Source organism: Henckelia pumila, chromosome 4 (genome assembly GCF_033568475.1).
Source record: "Henckelia pumila isolate YLH828 chromosome 4, ASM3356847v2, whole genome shotgun sequence".
Classification (NCBI taxonomy): domain Eukaryota; kingdom Viridiplantae; phylum Streptophyta; class Magnoliopsida; order Lamiales; family Gesneriaceae; genus Henckelia; species Henckelia pumila.
The window spans coordinates 235,262-253,237 of record NC_133123.1 but is presented as its reverse complement, the minus strand read 5'-3'; the positions used below and the strand labels follow the sequence as shown (position 1 = coordinate 253,237).

The 17,976-nt window shown below is 37.6% G+C and overlaps 1 protein-coding gene across 1 annotated transcript; it reads left to right on the top strand.

The window, feature by feature from the left end:
- Positions 1-13,380: 13,380 nt before the first annotated feature.
- On the top strand, positions 13,381-17,145 carry LOC140865435 (uncharacterized protein ycf23-like). The gene is made up of 9 exons (XM_073270085.1): positions 13,381-13,815; positions 14,031-14,096; positions 14,654-14,728; positions 15,249-15,311; positions 15,426-15,485; positions 15,665-15,754; positions 15,850-15,957; positions 16,503-16,625; positions 16,740-17,145. Exons 1-9 carry the CDS (start codon positions 13,600-13,602, stop codon positions 16,869-16,871), a joined length of 933 nt encoding a protein of 310 aa, XP_073126186.1. The 5' UTR covers positions 13,381-13,599; the 3' UTR covers positions 16,872-17,145.
- Positions 17,146-17,976: the final 831 nt, after the last annotated feature.

Here is a 17,976-nt window from a genome sequence, read left to right as displayed (position 1 = left end):
GAACTAGATGGGTGTTTCGTAACAAGCTCGATGAACATGTCACTGTTGTGCGTAACAAAGCTCGACTTGTTGCCCAAGGATTCAGACAAGAAGAAGGCATAGACTTTGAGGAATCCTTCGCGCCAGTTGCAAGACTAGAAGCAATCCGCATCTTTCTTGCCTATGCAGCCTTCAAGGACTTTAAAGTTTATCAAATGGATGTCAAGTCTGCATTTCTCAATGGTCTACTTCAAGAAGAGGTGTACGTTGAACAACCACCAGGTTTTGTCAATCCTACTCATCCTCAATATATCTATAAACTTGACAAAGCCCTCTATGGATTAAAACAAGCACCGCGTGCTTGGTATGACACATTACTAAAATTCTTATTGGAACATGATTTCCAAATTGGAACGGTCGATAAGACCTTGTTTAAATTTGTAAAAGGTGATCATGTGTTACTAGTACAAATTTATGTTGATGACATTATATTTGGGTCAACTAACCCCAAGCTGTGCTCAAAGTTCTCTAAGCTGATGCAGGAGAAATTTGAAATGAGCATGATGGGCGAGCTAAACTTCTTTCTTGGACTTCAAGTGAAGCAACTTGAAACTGGAATATTTATCAATCAATCCAAGTATGCCAAGGAATTGGTAAAGAAGTTTGGAATGGAACAATGCTCAACTGTATCTACCCCCATGAGTACATCAATTAAGCTTGATAAAGATGAAGGGGGAATCCCGGTCGAGGTAACCATGTATCGAGGCCTTATTGGGTCATTGCTTTATTTGACTGCCAGTCGACCGGATATAATGTATTCAGTTTGTTTATGTGCTAGATTTCAAGCTGCACCTAAGCAATCTCATTTCATTGCCACCAAACGAATACTTAAATATATTAAAGGAACTACTAATGTGGGTCTCTGGTATCCCAAAGATTCAAATCTTAATCTTATTGGCTATTCAGATGCAGATTATGCAGGTTGTAGAATTGATCGCAAAAGTACAAGTGGCACATGTCAATTCCTTGGAGATAGACTAATTTCGTGGTCAAGTAAGAAGCAGACATCAATTGCTACCTCGACCGCCGAAGCAGAATACCTTGCTGCTGGCAGCTGTTGTGCTCAAATACTCTGGATTCAACATCAGCTTAATGATTATGGGATTCGGTCGAGTGAAGCTCCAATCTACTGTGACAATACAAGTGCCATAGCCATCACTCACAATCCAGTGATGCACTCTAGGACAAAGCACATTGATGTCAGGCATCACTTTATCCGAGATCATGTCTTAAAGAAGGAAATCAGGCTGGAATACATCTCTACCGATCAGCAAGCAGCAGACATTTTCACCAAGCTTCTACCGGACGCTAAGTTTTCATATTTTCGAAATATTCTTGGCTTAGTAGATCTAAGTTAGTATGCATGTTTTTAGGGGGAATGATTGCCAGTATGACATTAATAGCTTAGCTGTTACGTTGCCATAAATATTGGCATATCATCCGCCTTTAACTAGTCTCTGACAGGCTTCGTACTAGCAGCCTTGTGCTTTGAACCAAATGTCATTAATTGGGCGCGGTGATTATACTCTTTAAAACTTTTTGAAATTCAAAAATACTTTTCATGACGTCACCCTATGGCCCATAGGTTCCTATATATACTTATTTACACTCGTATATCAACCTTTCACCGTTGCTAAAGCTTTCATATTGCATTAAACGCTCTATCGTATTACTCTCAAGATTTTGCTTACTCTCTGCTCGAGTTCTTATCTACAGCTATCATGTCGATCCAGAAGACTTGCCTTGCAATCAACTTTGACTCCGTTGTTAAGGAAAACAATGCAGGAATAACTGAGGTCTTCACCATGCTTGAAGCCTCTGGTCTAAAGAAATTTCTGGAATGCAGCGCCATCTGCGATTTGCCTGTTCTGAAGGAGTTCTTTGCAACCGCTCAAATCGAGCATGGGACTATCAAATGCTTGATCCAGACAGAGTCCTACTCCTTCAATCAGAAGTTCTTCGCCAGCACATTTGATCTGCCCTCCAGGGGTTTGACAAAATGCGCGGATCTTCCAGATGGTAACTGCTCATACTGGTTGAAGGAGTTCTCAACCACTGATGCTCCGATCAAACTGCCGGCTCAGAAGACATCTCTTAAAGCTCCATTCAGGCTATTGACCAATATCGTGGCCAAGAATCTTCTGGCCAAGGCTGGATCATACGACAAGGTGACGATGGAGAAATTCCAATACATGGCTTGTATTGCCTCCAAAATCAACATAAACTGGTCAGACATACTGTTCAATACTTTATGTGAAATGATCAGGGGCAAAGGGCAATCCGAGGGATTTGCTCTGCAAATTTGCCACATCTTGGGCGTCCTTGGAGTGGACTTCTCCAAGACTGAGCCTCTGCATCCCACCAAATGGCTCAACAAGTCTACAATCCTCAAATTTCTGAACAAGAAAGAGACTGCGGTCGACACTTTGCCCTCAACCGCAAGTGTTATTGCTATCACTCAACCGCTTTCAACGGTTCCGGTAGCGGCCAAACCAGTCCATACCAAGAAGTCTGCCAAGCGTCAACTGATCATAGAATCTGACTCTGAAGACGAATCACGTGAGAATGTTCCACTAATTCAAGCTTTTAGCAAGTCATCTCCTTTTATCTCCAAAGCAGCTGTGTCATCCACGCCTGCAGGCGAGAAGAAGAGGCATCACAAGAAGCTGAAGTCTATTTCTGGACTTGCTCCTACCGTTCCACCACCAATCCTGCCAACGGTCGAGACTACTACCGCTGCTGCTACTACTGCTTCACGTCCTACCAAGGGTGTGATAATCAGGGAAGGTGCCTCATCAACTCCAAAGGTCACTCTTGCTGATCCCAAGGACAAAGGGAAAGGTGTGATGATCTACTCACCCAAGGCTCAACCAGCAGCTACGGTAGAGCTCAACTTCATCATCTCTCACGTTCTTCGCACTGTCAAGCGTCACCTACAACGCTTTGACAGATGGCATCACTCTCGCACTCACTTGACACTCGCTCAAATATTTCCTAAGTGGAAAGCTCTAAACGTCATTGAGCAGAAGATGCTTCTCTTTGCTGATACTGAAGACATCGTGGAGGCTCTGGGAAGAAGACAGCTCATCGACTTGAAGCTTCGAGTAAGCCTGCTATCTCTGCTAATTAATGAGCGTGTCAAGAACTTCAAATCCAAGAGTCCTACCGCCGCCGATGACTTTGTAATTTTGACTGGACTACAGGATAGTCTACGTCAAATCACTCAACTACTTCAGCACTTCCAAGCTCTTAACAATGTCAAAACGACAGTTTCAGCAGCTTGTTTACAAGCTTATGTACTGGAAGCACAGGTGATGATGAAGACCTTTCTCACCCAAGATCAGGGTGAAGAAGACGTCTCTGCTCTCACTCCTTCAGATGGGATTCTGACCGATCTCATCACTGCTGACCTGTTTCAATCATCTGCTCTAAGATCGAGTGTGGCAGCATCTTCATCAGTCGACCCCTCCTCAACCGCAGTCCAAGCAGTCATTCAACCGGAAGCAGCTGTGATTGCTCACTCCTCTCCAGTGACGACCGCTCACACCTCTCCCAGTTGTCCACAAGATGTTTTAGAAATGATTGAACAAGAGATTCCTGTCACCTCTGTGACAGAGGCTCCTTGCAGTAGTGAAGCAGTAGTGTCCCCAACAGAGATACCAAGCACTATTGTATCACCTGCACCTCCAGAACAGCCAGTGACTGATGCTGATCCAGCGCTTCAACCGTCTCCATCTACTGAAAAGTTTATGGAAGATCTCATAATGGATGAACCGAGTGCTGATCCTGCTACTCCACCAACCATCTTGGCTGCAGTCGAGACTCTTACATCTCCATCTGTACCACTATTGGAAGGTCCATCAGGTAGCTCTCCAGCCAGATCACCCGCACCACATCATCGTGAGTCTAGCCCGGTTTCACCACGGAATGACCCACAAGGTCAAATGCTTCAGACTGATGACTCTTTAATTGAAGCCATGGCCGCAGCTCTGGATCATACCTTGATAAATAGGCTTCATGAGCTCATGCAAACGGTTCGATCCTTCTCTCAAGACATAACAAACTCATCCTTATCGGTTGATAATTCACGCCAAACGATGATTCGGCATTTCGAGACCGTGTCTCGAGACCTTGCTCATCTGTCCACAGAGATCACTACCCATCATCGCACTCAAATCAAAACGCTCTCTACCGTCTCCGAACAAGTTGTCAGATCCGAAAACCGCCTTCACAAGCAGTTGAATGATCGGATGGACTCTATGCAAGCTACTCTACTTGCCCAACTAGATGCAAAAATTGACACTATGCAAGCCTGCCTTGGCACTCAACTCACTGAGATCATCCTTCGACTCAACCAAGGTGATGCCAAAAAGGGGGAAGAAGAGCAACGTAGAGCAGCAGAGGCAAGAAGACGGGAAGAAGAATCCAGAAGAAAGGAAGAAGCCGACATAAGAAGAAGAGAAGGCGATAGGTCAGGAGGAGCCAGTTGGTTCAAAAGATGAACAACTTGTCTCATCTTTACTTATCGCAGCTGCATCTCATTTTGTCTTTCTTCAGTAGGTGTAATAAGAATGCGTATTGTAAATAATGAAATTCATTCTCTCAATGAAGTTCATGTTAATGCTTTCATACTGTTCTTGGAGCACTTAAGTTTTGTCATCACCAAAAAGGGGGAAATTGTTGAATCTGATATTTTGGTGATAACAAACAACAACTCATTGTATAGGCATGTGCTGCCAATCCTTGTATTTCAGGAATCCACTACAACTCCTACCGCAACCGCCTCTGTCTCTCGACCGGTTGAAGTCACAAGCCTATCGACTGGTTATTCAAACCAACAGAGGATAAATCTCTCTACCGGAAGCTTTTCAACCGCCTCTGTCTCTCGACCGGTTGAAGTCACAAGCCTATCGACTGGTTATTCAAACCAGCAGAGGACAAATCTATCTATCGGTAAAATGCCAACTGCTTATCAAGATATCTCAAGACAAGTACCTGTGACAAGATGTTCTTTTCAAGATCTTTTATTAAAAGCAGAACCGGCGTATCAGAAGATCTGTTGACTCCTGCAATCGAGACAACAGGTTGCACTAAAATGGCAAAAACGCAGAATGACTACAGATAAAGCATTCGACCGTTTATACCAGTTTTGGACCCTGGGAGTTGTCTGCATTTAAAGAAGTGTACGATCTTCATGCAGAATAATCAATGCATTTATGAGCATTAAATGTGCATTCAATGCGGCATCAGAACGTTCAAATAAAGACATTGATGATTGACCTATATAAAGGACAGATTGCTCAAGAAGTAAAAAAAAGAGAGACAAGCAATTCGAAAAATCTCAATCAACTCAATCACTTGAATCAGAAGTCCTCATCTGAGATACTGAAGCAATACTTGAGCACACTCACAAGATCATTCACTTGCTGCTCAAATAAACCCTCGCCTACAGTTTACATATCCGATCTTAAAGGATCCTTCTAGGGTTTTCAAGCCTCTCGACCGCTCTGCAGTTTGAGAAGCTCAACAGGACCATATTCATTACTGAAGAGATTTGAAGCTACTCTGAAAGCTTCCACCAGTCTGATAAAAACTGAGAATCTTATCTGTGTAAATCTAGGAGTTTCGGATTAGGCATTGGATAAGTCCTAAGTCTGAAGTGGGTGTATTGCAAGACGTTGTAATAACCAAAGTCTTCTAGTGAATTCCTTCCTAAGTGGAAGAAGTGGAGACGTAGAAGGATTAAGCCTTCGAACTTCCATAAATCGTGCTTTAGTCTTTACTGCTATTTACCTTACATACTGCTCATACATTGTGTTATAAACTTTGCATCACTAAAACCTCTGAACTATTTCCGCACTGTTTAAGTTGTTCAAACCGTTTTAGAAGTTGAGAAAACAGATTAAGTGAACTAAACTTCACTTGATCATTTTGAAAAGAAAGTAGAAAAGTTTCAGAGTGTATTCACCCCCCCTCTACCCTCTGAACCGATCCCAACAGTTGGATATGATTTGGATTTGATATTTTTGAAATCATTGTTGAGGCCATTGTTCCATAATATTTCTTGACTATTTTTGTGGGTTTGATAGAATTAGTTTTTGGAATTTAATAGTTTTGCTCGGGACTAGCAAAAGTCTAAGTTTGGGGATATTTGATAAGTGTATTTTATACACTTAATTTATATATGCTTTTAATTGTTAATTGCTTGTTTCGAGCAGATTTATGTGGGTATGTTGTTGTTTTTGTGTTTGTAGGAAAGTATGGAATTTATGTGGAAAAGGAGGAAAAATGAGAAAAATGAGATTTGAGAGAAAAGAATTAAAATAATTGAGAAAGAAAAGAAGAAGAAAGAAAGAAAGAAACGATCAGACAAGAGAGAATGAATAGTGATGGGCTTTCCTCTATTGTGCTTAAGGATAGCGCTAACTTAGCGCTAAAGATTTGAAGGAGAAGCGCTATCGCGCTTGTCAAGGAAAGCAAGAATATTGGAAGCCAGAGCCTCATGCGCGCCCTCCTGGGTTTTTAAGCGGGCACTTGTCGGGAAGTTTGAGTTTGGAAATATTTTATCGGAAGAAAACTTTTATATTTTGTGGGCTTTTGAGTGGGCTTTTGGGGAGACGATATAAAAGGCAATTTTTCATCAGACTAGAGGAAGGGCGGCCGCAACAATTAGAAGAGAAATCAGAGAGTTGATCGTGACAATTTTTCTGGGATTTTCTGAAGCTTCATCGTGAATAACGAAGACGGAGTTTGATCGACCGGACACGGCGTCGACGACGGATTTGTTTATTTTATATTTTATTTTATTCTGAACATGTTTGAATTTATGGATTATTATTGTTTTCAGAATTTTAGTATGAACTAATTTTTTATAGTCTAGAGGTCGGATGGAACCTGGTGTAGACACTTTCTTGAATTCTTGATTTTATTGGATTGAATTTCTTCTAGATTAATTGTTTTTTTTAGAATTGATTGTCTTTTCAATTATCTGATCAATAATTGATTTGTAATATTTATTTGAAATCTGACACTCGGAAGAGGAGATTTTGAATAGGACCATTGGAAAATACACTTTTAATTGTTTATATCGCTCGGGAGAGTGTATAATTTTAACAGAGCTTTTAAAGAGAACATAGTTTTGAATTGATCATTGCAAGTAGATTCTTAATAGGGATATTGGAATTGAATTGTAGTTGATATATTTTATTCGGCACTCGGAAGAGGGAATAATACACGTAAGTGTTCTTGGCTATTAATTCTTTGAAATTCATGAAGATTAATTAATTAGGATTGATTGTTGTTGAAACCAGGTGAAATCTATACCTCTAGACCATTTTCTCTGATTGATTTTTCCTGAAAGTTGTGTGCGTGCTATCTAAAATCATCTGATTATTTATTTTAATTGCAAAACTCTTGATTATTGATTTTCTAGATAAAGTTTGGACTATTCTAATTACAAGTACTATTATTTTCATTTTACTCCCTGAGGGATCGATACTTGATTTTATCACTATATTAAAACTTGACACTCGTACGCTTGCGAGGAAATTTTCACAACATGTGGGAAGAGATTGAAGTCATCAAAGGAGAAGGCAACCTCGAAGGGTAGACAGTGTCATGGATGTGGGCGTCGTGGTGTGTCGCATGACAAGCGCAATTGCCCAAATTTGCTAGACAAGTATTACTTGATTAATTTTATTTATTTGTATTTGCAAAGCTATAAATTCCATTAGTCACCTTTTTTTCATTTTTGGTTTACTAGGTCAAGTGCAAACAATTATAACGAAGATGACAGTTCAGATGAAGAAAATTTTGAATCGATAGATGGTATTTTAAATGGTTTAGTATTTTAAATTAAGTTACTCGTTCACATTATTTTAAGTTAGATGGTATTTTAAATGGTTTCTGATGTTATAACACTAATGTCATTCACAGTAACTTGATTGGTTTGTGCCAAAGTCAAGAGCAATAGTGACGCAGGGAAGAAGGCTATGTTGGTAAGCAATTTTATACCTTTCTTATTTTTTTTATATTCTTGGACTCTTATTTGTATATCTATCTTTGTTTCTGTAATTGTTTAATCGTCTGTTAGTCTTTCGTGTTAGCTTTGAGGTATTACTTGTGTACAAAGGTAGAAGAAAGGTTGTCTAAAAACGTTGCCAAAAAACATAAAGGGTAGTGCACATGTTTACTGCCACTGCATGTTATAGCTGGCTTTAGTCCGGAAAGTTGGGTATTGGTATCTATTGCTTGGTAAATGTAAAGCAAGGGTGATAGAGTATTTAAGGTTGTAAAATATGATTTATACTTTAAAACTTTATGCATGAAAAAATGAGCTATTACATTATGTGCCTTCAACTGCTCAAATGGTTTGATATCCATCTCTTACAGTGGCTTATATACATATTTTCTTTAAATATTTAGATTCCAGATCAGTTGTTAGTCGGTATAACAACATTCTTTCAATCGAATTCTCTGTTTAAGATGTGTTTCCTTTTATGTTTTGTAGTCTCAGATTTGGCAATTTCTGTCGGTTACAGAAGATTTGTCTATGAAGGAAATGTGGTGCGGGTTATCAGCTTGATCATCGGGACGAACCACATTGTAGTAGTGTAGGTGCAGCATACATACCATAAAAAGCGATTAGAGAGCATCATAATACATATGAAAAAGGATTGAATTGTAGTTGTATTTTGTCATGTTTGTACGGCGTTTGTTCTGGTTATGGCCTTGTAGTTGAAGAATTCAGTTTGTTAACATACATATACAACGGGTTTGTATCCTCTTGGACCATTCTTTTTATGTGTTTTGTAAAGCCTTGTTATCAGATTTATACATGTACATCCATATTTTGCTGCACTACTGTTTTTTTGCATTTTTTTTCTTAGCATTCTGAGTTCTGGTTGTACTTGTCCATCCATACCTTACTTCTCATTTCTCAAGACCAAAGTTGTTTAATTAGTCAAATTGTTATTTTATACATTTCGAGGAATGACATATTTTATATGTATATCTTTTACACAAATAAATAATTATATCTTATGCTTTATATTTTAATTAAGACCGTAGGCTAAAATAAGTTTGCAAATTCCTTAAATTGATGCAGCCCATGAGAATTAAGACCATAGAAACCAAAAAAAGACTTAACTAAAAAAAAAAAAATTATACAACAGACAATACATTTGCAAATTCCAAATGTGCTAAAGACAGAAGCGCACATAAACCAAACAAGATATAAATAGCATCGATCATCTCTCAGATTAATTAATAAATAGAATAGGGGAACAATTCAGTCATACAATGCCATAAATAGAACAGGGGCATCAATTTTTCCAACATTAACAGTTATATAATAAAATTCAAACTAGGAAACAACTTAGAATAATATTTCTAATTATCTTTGCTAATTCTTAGTGCTTTCAAATTCACTTCTACCATAGAGACAATCCTCTTGATTTCATCTAGGTTCTGTTGTATTTCCTCCAACTTAGCCATATTCTCTTCAGTCCTTACAGTAGAAGTTGAGTGTGAACTTTGGTTTCCAGTAGTCCGAAAGGATGCTTGAGTCCCTGAACTTGAAGATGCATGTGAACTTTGGTTTTCAGTAGTCCGGAAGGATGCTTGAGTCCCTGAACTTGAAGATGCATGTGAACTTTGGTTCCCTGTAGTCCGGAACGGTCCTCCAGTCCTTGAACTCCGAATTGAATTCGAACTTTGGTTTCTTGTATTCCGGAATGTATTCGATGCAGAATTTCTCACCATATATGCACGATAAACTTTTTCTGCTTCCTCTCTACTATCGAAAGATGAAAGAGTAGGTGCCCGGTGAGCCAACTTGTGGCTAAGGGCTTTGATGACTCTTTGTATAAACAATCTTTTGTTTAATATAATTTACACTTTTATTAATGGCAATGACTTTATCTTTCTTCATATTGTTATATTGTGATATACTATTGTTGTTTTGATAAAGACCTTGAATATACTATAGTGTATGTAAGATGTGGTAGAACATGGGGATGTCTATCATGAAACACATCTTATAGTCACTGTATATTCTAAAATGTTCCTAGTCGATTGAGCCGTCCGATAATAAGGATAAGGATCGCTCGAGTTTGAGACTAGCATTTGCGATGCAGAGTACCACGTTTCATTGGTAAGGAACATAGAGATGTTCGAAGCATGCAAATGGATATTCATATGATGAATGATCGAACTACCCTATCCGGACTTTCCAAGTGGTTATCACTTATCGAGTGGATAAAGTCCGCGGTTTTGGTTGTACACCATTAGTCCTTAATACTTGAAACATCATTGAGACTCTATATGCTAGTACTGTGCTTTGACTCGTTTACCGACTCTATTGGGGTCATCAGGTGTCGGGATTGGGTACAGTTACAACACATATAGGAGTCGATGCTTTGTTGTCAAGGATTCACCACATACTTGCGAGTGTGGATATCCTATGCGATCTGAGGAGATATTAGTCTGACGAATCTCTGGCCAGAGTACATGATGTGATTTAAGAAATGGTTTCTTAGTAGCACATGCGATGTCACTATTTGATCTTCAAGATGTATTGCATAGTTATCGAATCTCGAACGACTTTCGATATACCAATGGTTGTTGATTCGATCGGGATATATGGATGAAGGGACCGTACTGTACGCTAACCAAAATCTATTGGTTCTTGTAGGCACTATCAGTGATACCTAGGGAATCATGGGGCGATGTTGCTAGGCGCTCTTACCATGATTCGATGGGCAAGTCGGAAATCGTTGTTCCGAGTCACAAGGAGTTGTGAGCCCACGGCTAGCTGTATCCCTGAACCATTGAGGGTCACACAGAGTAATGGATTTTTAATCACCGTTGAGATAGTTAAATTTAATGAACAAAGAAGTTGGACTTCTTAATTATGAGTAGAGGAGTAAGATTTCCTAAAATGACATAGGGATGGACATTTTTGGAAACCACTGAATTCGGATTCAGAAAAATTTATCTTGACTTTAAAAGGTGCAGAAATGGTTTCTGTGCACATTGGTGAAATCGGTTTATCAATCGGAGTCACGATGAATTTTATAATAATTTCTGAACATGCGGGCTTTGCTTGTCGGGCTTGAACTTATGACTAATGGGCCCTAAGCTGTTAGTGGCCTACATTATAAATAAGTTATTGCAGTACAAAAATTACAAAAAAACAGGTCACAATTTTCGAAAACCTAGCTGATTTTCTCTCTGTGATTTTGAATTGCAGTCTGGTTTAACGGATCAAATTCGTTAATCTCTTCGTAGAAACTTCTGATAGATTTTTTAGTGCAATCTATCAGAGGGATTAAATATCCGTTCGTGGACCTGATTGAAGAACAGTTCGTCCATCAGTTCCAGGGATATACAACAAGAGCAGAGCAATCTGTTGGTGTCCAAAATCTCGATTCGAGATTGGAGGTAAAAATTTTATAATCGTTATTTAATTTTTACACACACACAATTTAATCGTAAAGGTTTGATACCCATTATGAAATCGTTCCATCTAAAATTTTTAAACTTCCGCTGCACCGGGTATCAATCCTAATTGATCTGGCCGCGTTCTCCAACAAAGGAGTCATGGACAACATAGCTATATCCAAGAACTTGGTCGCTTGCTTATGCCCATGTGTCATAAAAACCTGGCTCATGTCCAACGAATACAACGTATGTTCTTCCCTAGAATGAAAAATTAATCACAAACAATTTTATAATCTTGAATATATAAAATATTATAACTATACATACAATATCATAAAATAAATTAAAACACACCATTTCGAAATATTAAGAATCTCTGTTTTCAACTCTCCTGCAAAAGATTCAATGAACTCTCATAAGATTGAATCTGATAGTATATAATGACTTACAAACACAATTAATCTACAAACACAATCAATCTACAAACCCTCAAATGAAATCTTGAAACTGCTCCTTAAAACATCACTCCAAAATAGAGATGAAGTTTTACTTGTTAACACAAACTGAAATCTTGGACTCACATATATCGACCAAAGTGCAGCCTAAAAGACAGGAGGGAATGCAGGTTACCAAGGTTGTATTGCCTGAAGGTAAATGTGTTGATTAAAACTAAACTAACCGACATGTGCATGCATACAAACGAGAAAGACAATAGATTTGTTGGTAATTATTGGCTAAGTTAATGTTTCCATTAAGATTCAAGTCTTTGTGTCTAATTGTCCGTTCATATCTCTAGAATTCAACAATTACATGCATCATTTCTCAACTCTCAAGTACCAAAATAATGTCAGAGTAACAGTCACATCAGTTCTTCCAAACACAAAAGAACCACAGCTTCACAGTCAAAAAAATTGTATCATACTTTTTAGAAAAACACTGAAAAAACCATTTCCATCACCAAATCGAAATCAAATTCTACCACCAGATAACTCTTGCAAAATTTTAATAAACAAGATAAATTCCAAGAAAGAAACACATTTTATATTAGGCACCCACTAACCGTAAATCTTCAAGACTTAAATTCAATTAGCAATAATATTTCAAGAAAAAGGACTGTAAATGCTTTTTGGTAATAATAACAAAAAATTTCCGATATTCAACCGCAACAAATCCTTACAAAGCCGAGGCTGTCTTGGAGAGCATCTTGTTACAATTATACAGGAAAATCAGAAAGAAGTGCTCAAGAAAAGAGAATCAAACCCGTTTTTCCACTTGTTCGGCACTATTACCCTCGAAAGCTTCTTCTCACATGCACAAATACGGGCAAACACAATAAACTATCACAAATCCCCAATTTAAAATAAACAAAATTTATTAATCCACAAATCTTGAATATTTGTTCAAGAAAGATAATAAACAATCACATGCTTCGGGGCAGCTGAGTGAGAGGCGCGGCCGGAAGAAGAAGAAACGAAAGAAAAGAGCGAGAGGAGAATATTTCAGATAAACGGGGAAATATGAACTAATCTTAAAATCAAATACCCGATTTTCGTGAGATTCGGTCGTCGGATCTGCGTTTGTTCCATTTGCAGACGTGAAATAGGGGTAATAGGGTTTGCGTTGTATTTGGGGCTTTTGTCAGAAGATGAAGCCTGTGAAAGAGGAGAAATAAGACAGCCACGTGACAAATAAAAAAAAAATTTAATATGTACTTGGCGCCACGTAGGCTGGCGCCCAAGTTTGCCAGCACCCCTTGGGTGCAGGCGAACGCTATCGTATATATATATATATTATTTAACAATCACGGCTTACCGATTGTAATTATAACATGATCCTTGATTATTTTTTTATGATCATGATCGCTATTATAAAAGCCAACTCAACTGTAACTCTGTAAGAACTTCCGTTTTGGTTGAGTAGAGTAGGAATTAGTGTTTGCAATATTTATTTTTTTTCCCTCAAAATAGATACAGTTTTTACCACCTGATACTAAGAACAAGCAATTACTATTTTTAAATGTTTATCTGTTTATCTTTCCTCATTTGCTCTTTCTCGACTTCTTATCTACTCAGTTCGCTCTCACTCAAAGAAGAGGGGCAAATCTAAGAGCTGAGAAAGATGAATATTTCGTCCATTGCCAGTGCCACCCCTCTTTCACCCACAATTAATACCAGTTTGAAACCCAATCCAAATCCACTCATACTGATTCACACCACTTATCCAAAGCGAGTTTCGTGTGGCAGGGCAAGAAAATATATAACTCGGACCAAGGCTCTGCTTTCGGCCACCAAAGAGATAGTCTTGAAGGATTTCCAACAAAGAAGAGCCCTCAAAGTAAATTTTCACTTTTATACACAACTTTCTGTTTTGCATCACTGCTTTCCATTTCCTTTTGCTTTAACTAGAACGATACAGAAAAAAGCTTATATTAAATGGATATTGATTCAAAGTTGAGCCTTTCCCAATTTGGTATGTATGTATATATTGTTTTCTTGAGCAGGTGAAGCTAACTTGTCTGACAGATTTGTGTGATTTTATATTTCATGTAGATTATTTCAGGGTTGCAGAATTTGGATAAATATAATGTTTCTTCGGTGGTTATAGCTGCTGATAAGGTTGTTGTCTTTTACCTTTTTCGGCATTGTCCACTTCACTAAAATTAGTTGTTTGAGGACGTTAAAAACTCTTTGCTTTCATATGTCACGCGCTTGTTTTAATGAAACATGTATGGTAATGGGTATTTCAACAATCGTAGTTGTGACATTAACAGACACAGATGTTGCAACTCTTGCAAATATGTGATATTGATGTGAAAAAAAAGGGTACCTTGGGAACTTATTTTAGCATGCCCTGCCTGCTAGCTTAAATTTAGGGCGGTGTTACCTTTTATCTCTACCGTGCTCGGCTTGAACTGAACTTGAATTCCTTTCCATAGTCGTACCTCCGGTATACATAGCTTAATTCCTTTCCATAGTCCATGTTCTTCATCTTTTTCTTGCTAGACGGGAACAACTTTTGAAGACAAATGATAGTTGAGCCAATCCCAAAGAAATTGTGCTGTCTTACGTTATTTTCTCGTCTTTGTAGTCTCTCTAGCTCTACTCTCTCACACACGCGAAGTTTATCTATCCCATTCTTCTATTTACTATCCTGGTTTTGCTTAATTTGGCAGGGAGGTGCAACTCATGTGGATATTGCCTGCGACCCTGAGTTGGTGAAACTTGCAACTAGCTTGACTTCTCTTCCGGTAAAAACTAAGCTGATCATGCAGAGAATTTCATTTCTTTGTCACCGATTATTATAACTCATATACCAGCCTATGATATTGCTGTCAGTTGCCTAGACTCTAAATAGTAGTTGTTTGCTTTGTGCTATCAGTTCGTATGGACAACTTTTAGCCGGAGCTTCTGGACGTATGCCAAAACACTCTTCTGATGTAACAATATTTTGAGGAAATCTGTTCAAAAATCTTGAGAAAAGTGTCAATTGTCCGCATATGCGTGCAAATAAGTTAGACATGTTTGAAAAATATACATTCGCCTGAGAATAGTTTTTGCTGGTTTCAGCAAAGTATCAAATATTTTGTAAGACTTGCCTATTTTTTATTTTCTAGAATTCCATGCCATTTGTATAAGTTACGAAGTATGAAATACTTCAGTTGATGATGCAAGCTGCAGCTTAGCTGCCGAATGTTAGATTAAACCATCAATCTAATTTTAACTAAAGCCAACCGCCTACTGTTTAACTTCACGTTTCTTTATTTGTAGGTATGCGTGTCTTCTGTAGATCCGGCAGCGTTTCCAGCAGCTGTTGAAGCAGGAGCCGTGATGGTTGGAAACCAATTCTCTTTAATTGTTCTACTTTTGTATTGCCTTGAAAAATATACATCGAAGTCATCATAAACATGTTATATTCCAATCCAAGGTAAAATATATTGTTTTCAGGTCGAGATTGGCAATTATGATTCGTTTTATGAGATGGGTCTGACTTTCTCTCCAGAACAGGTATGAGAACCTCTCTGGTTGTGTAAAAACATCTCTTTGTTGTTATATTCATATCGACGTCTGGAAAAATCTATCTGAAATTAAATGTTTGTGAAGTTGGTTGCAAGGATATTGCAACTACTCAAGTTTTCCTCTGTATCATTTTTTGTTTTAGCATCTGCTATCCTTTTGTGATACAGATCCTCAGTTTAACAAAGGAGACTAAAACAATTCTTCCTTTTGTCACGCTGTCAGTCACAGTACCTCATACACTGAGCCTTCCCGACCAGGTTTTGTTCTGCCTTAACTGAGTATATAAGTTAATCAACTTCAAATCAAGCTTTTATTTTATGTAAGTGTCATCACATCATTTTGAGGGCAACAGGTGAAACTAGCTGAACAGTTGGAACTAGAAGGAGTTGACATAATCCAGACTGAAGGAGGAAAGTTTTCCAATCCATCAAAGCCTGGTGTTCTTGGTTTAATCGAGAAGGTATTCTTGCCCACACACCTCGAATTTTAGCATGTTGTTGCCCTTTCAGTCTTAAGGTTTGATTGAAGAACAATAGCATATTTTTGAAACCATATAAAATATGCTGAACATCTTTTTCTTAAGGTACCGAATGGATGATGGCCACTCGTTTACCGTTTTTAATTTATATAATATAATGGGAAATTGTATGCTACATTGTCATTGAGCAAAATACAGCTGATATACAATTTACAGTTGAATCATGAAATAAATTCGACCGCAAAGTATACTTCACGTGACATAATAGAACAAACTTTTTCTTTCATACTGCCATTTGATACTTTAATTTTCAAATTATGACAAAACTTCTAAAAGATGCTAACTTTAACAGTAGCAGGTTTCTTAAAATCTTGTCTTGCATATTTTGAATCAATCACGGTCTTCAAACACATTTCAAGAATTACGTACATAAATCTATGTGGCAGACTCCATTTTTTTATGTGTCATGGTTATACGAGTATAATCAGTGCAATTTGACTGCAACTGTTTGATGTTTGATACTATAGGCAAGCCCAACACTGGCAGCAGCTTATTCGATTTCACGTGCGGTAAAAATACCCGTAATGTGTTCATCTGGATTAAGTGCAGTCACTGCACCCATGGCAATCACAGCAGGAGCTTCTGGTGTGGTATGATTCAATTCTAACCCTTAAGTTTGACACTTACCATATTTATGCCATTGTGTTTTGTTCTCATTCCTTGTAGTATGTCCTGGAAACTTAGTTATCATCAATGTGTGACAGGGTGTAGGGTCAGCAGTGAACAAGCTCAATGATGTAGTGGCTATGATTGCAGAAGTTAAAAGCTTAGCAGAGTCATTGAACTTATCCACCGTGGGAAAAGTTTATTTTGAAGAGAGTGGTTTGAGGATATAGTCAGAAAGAGCTGCTGTAAATTTACGGGGGTTTGATCTAAATTCCCCCCATAATAATGCACGGTCCTTGCTCGATTTTAGGGTGATTGGGTACTAAAGAGTCAGAAAATTAGTCGATTTAGTTTTCTAAGTTGTCGGTTTGCTTGTTTGTTTTTTAAAAAAAACTTGTCGAAGTTATGTTTTATTGTTTTAGTATTATCGGTTTTGTTGGTTTTTGGTCATATTTCATCGAACACTGATGTAACGTTGGAAAATTATTGATGTATCTAGAGTTACATCTGTATTTCGTCGAACTAGGACCAAAAGCCAACAAAAAAGCAAAATTACATTACCAAAATATAATTTTAATTAGTTAGATGAGTAACAAACACAACCATTTAGAGGATTGAATTGACTACTTTATCTTAGGAGTCGCTAAACTTTATATTTAGTCTCTTAGCTTGACGCATGGTTGGCCAAACCAATTCGTTAAGATATCATTTTATAACTAGGGGCACGTTGCACGTGTTGCGTGCTTGCACAAAAGAAAACACGAAGTTGGGTCAAATTTGTATCTCTACTTACTTATATAGGGATGATTTTGTAATTAATATGGGTATTTGGAATTTTTTTGTAAAACATAGGGGTAGTTTGCAATTTTTATAAACCACGGGGTATTTCGATAATTTTGATATACTATAGGGGTGGTTCGGCAATTTCTATAATGACACACCAAATTTAGTTGAATTTTAATATAATATGTATAGATTAAGAATCCGTTTGGTTTGAAAAGTTGAAGGATAAAAATTATAACATTTTTTTTAATTTTAAAAAAATCATTTTTTAAAATAGTTCTATTTGGTTACAAAGTGTATTTTTAAAAGCTAACATTTCTAGTTTTTGGGCTTTTGTTTTTAAGGTGGTGTTTGAGATAGCTTTTAGGACGTATTTCACAGTTTTTTCTTAATAAAATTTTGGAAATTTTTATAAATTTTGTTAAGAAGAAGCTGTGAATTATTTTTTAGAAGCTCTTCCAACACTATGTAGCTATAAATGACTTTTGTTTTTGAAAAAAAAAACATTTTGAAAAGCTGAATTTATTCAAGAGTTTTTTAAAGTTTTCATCT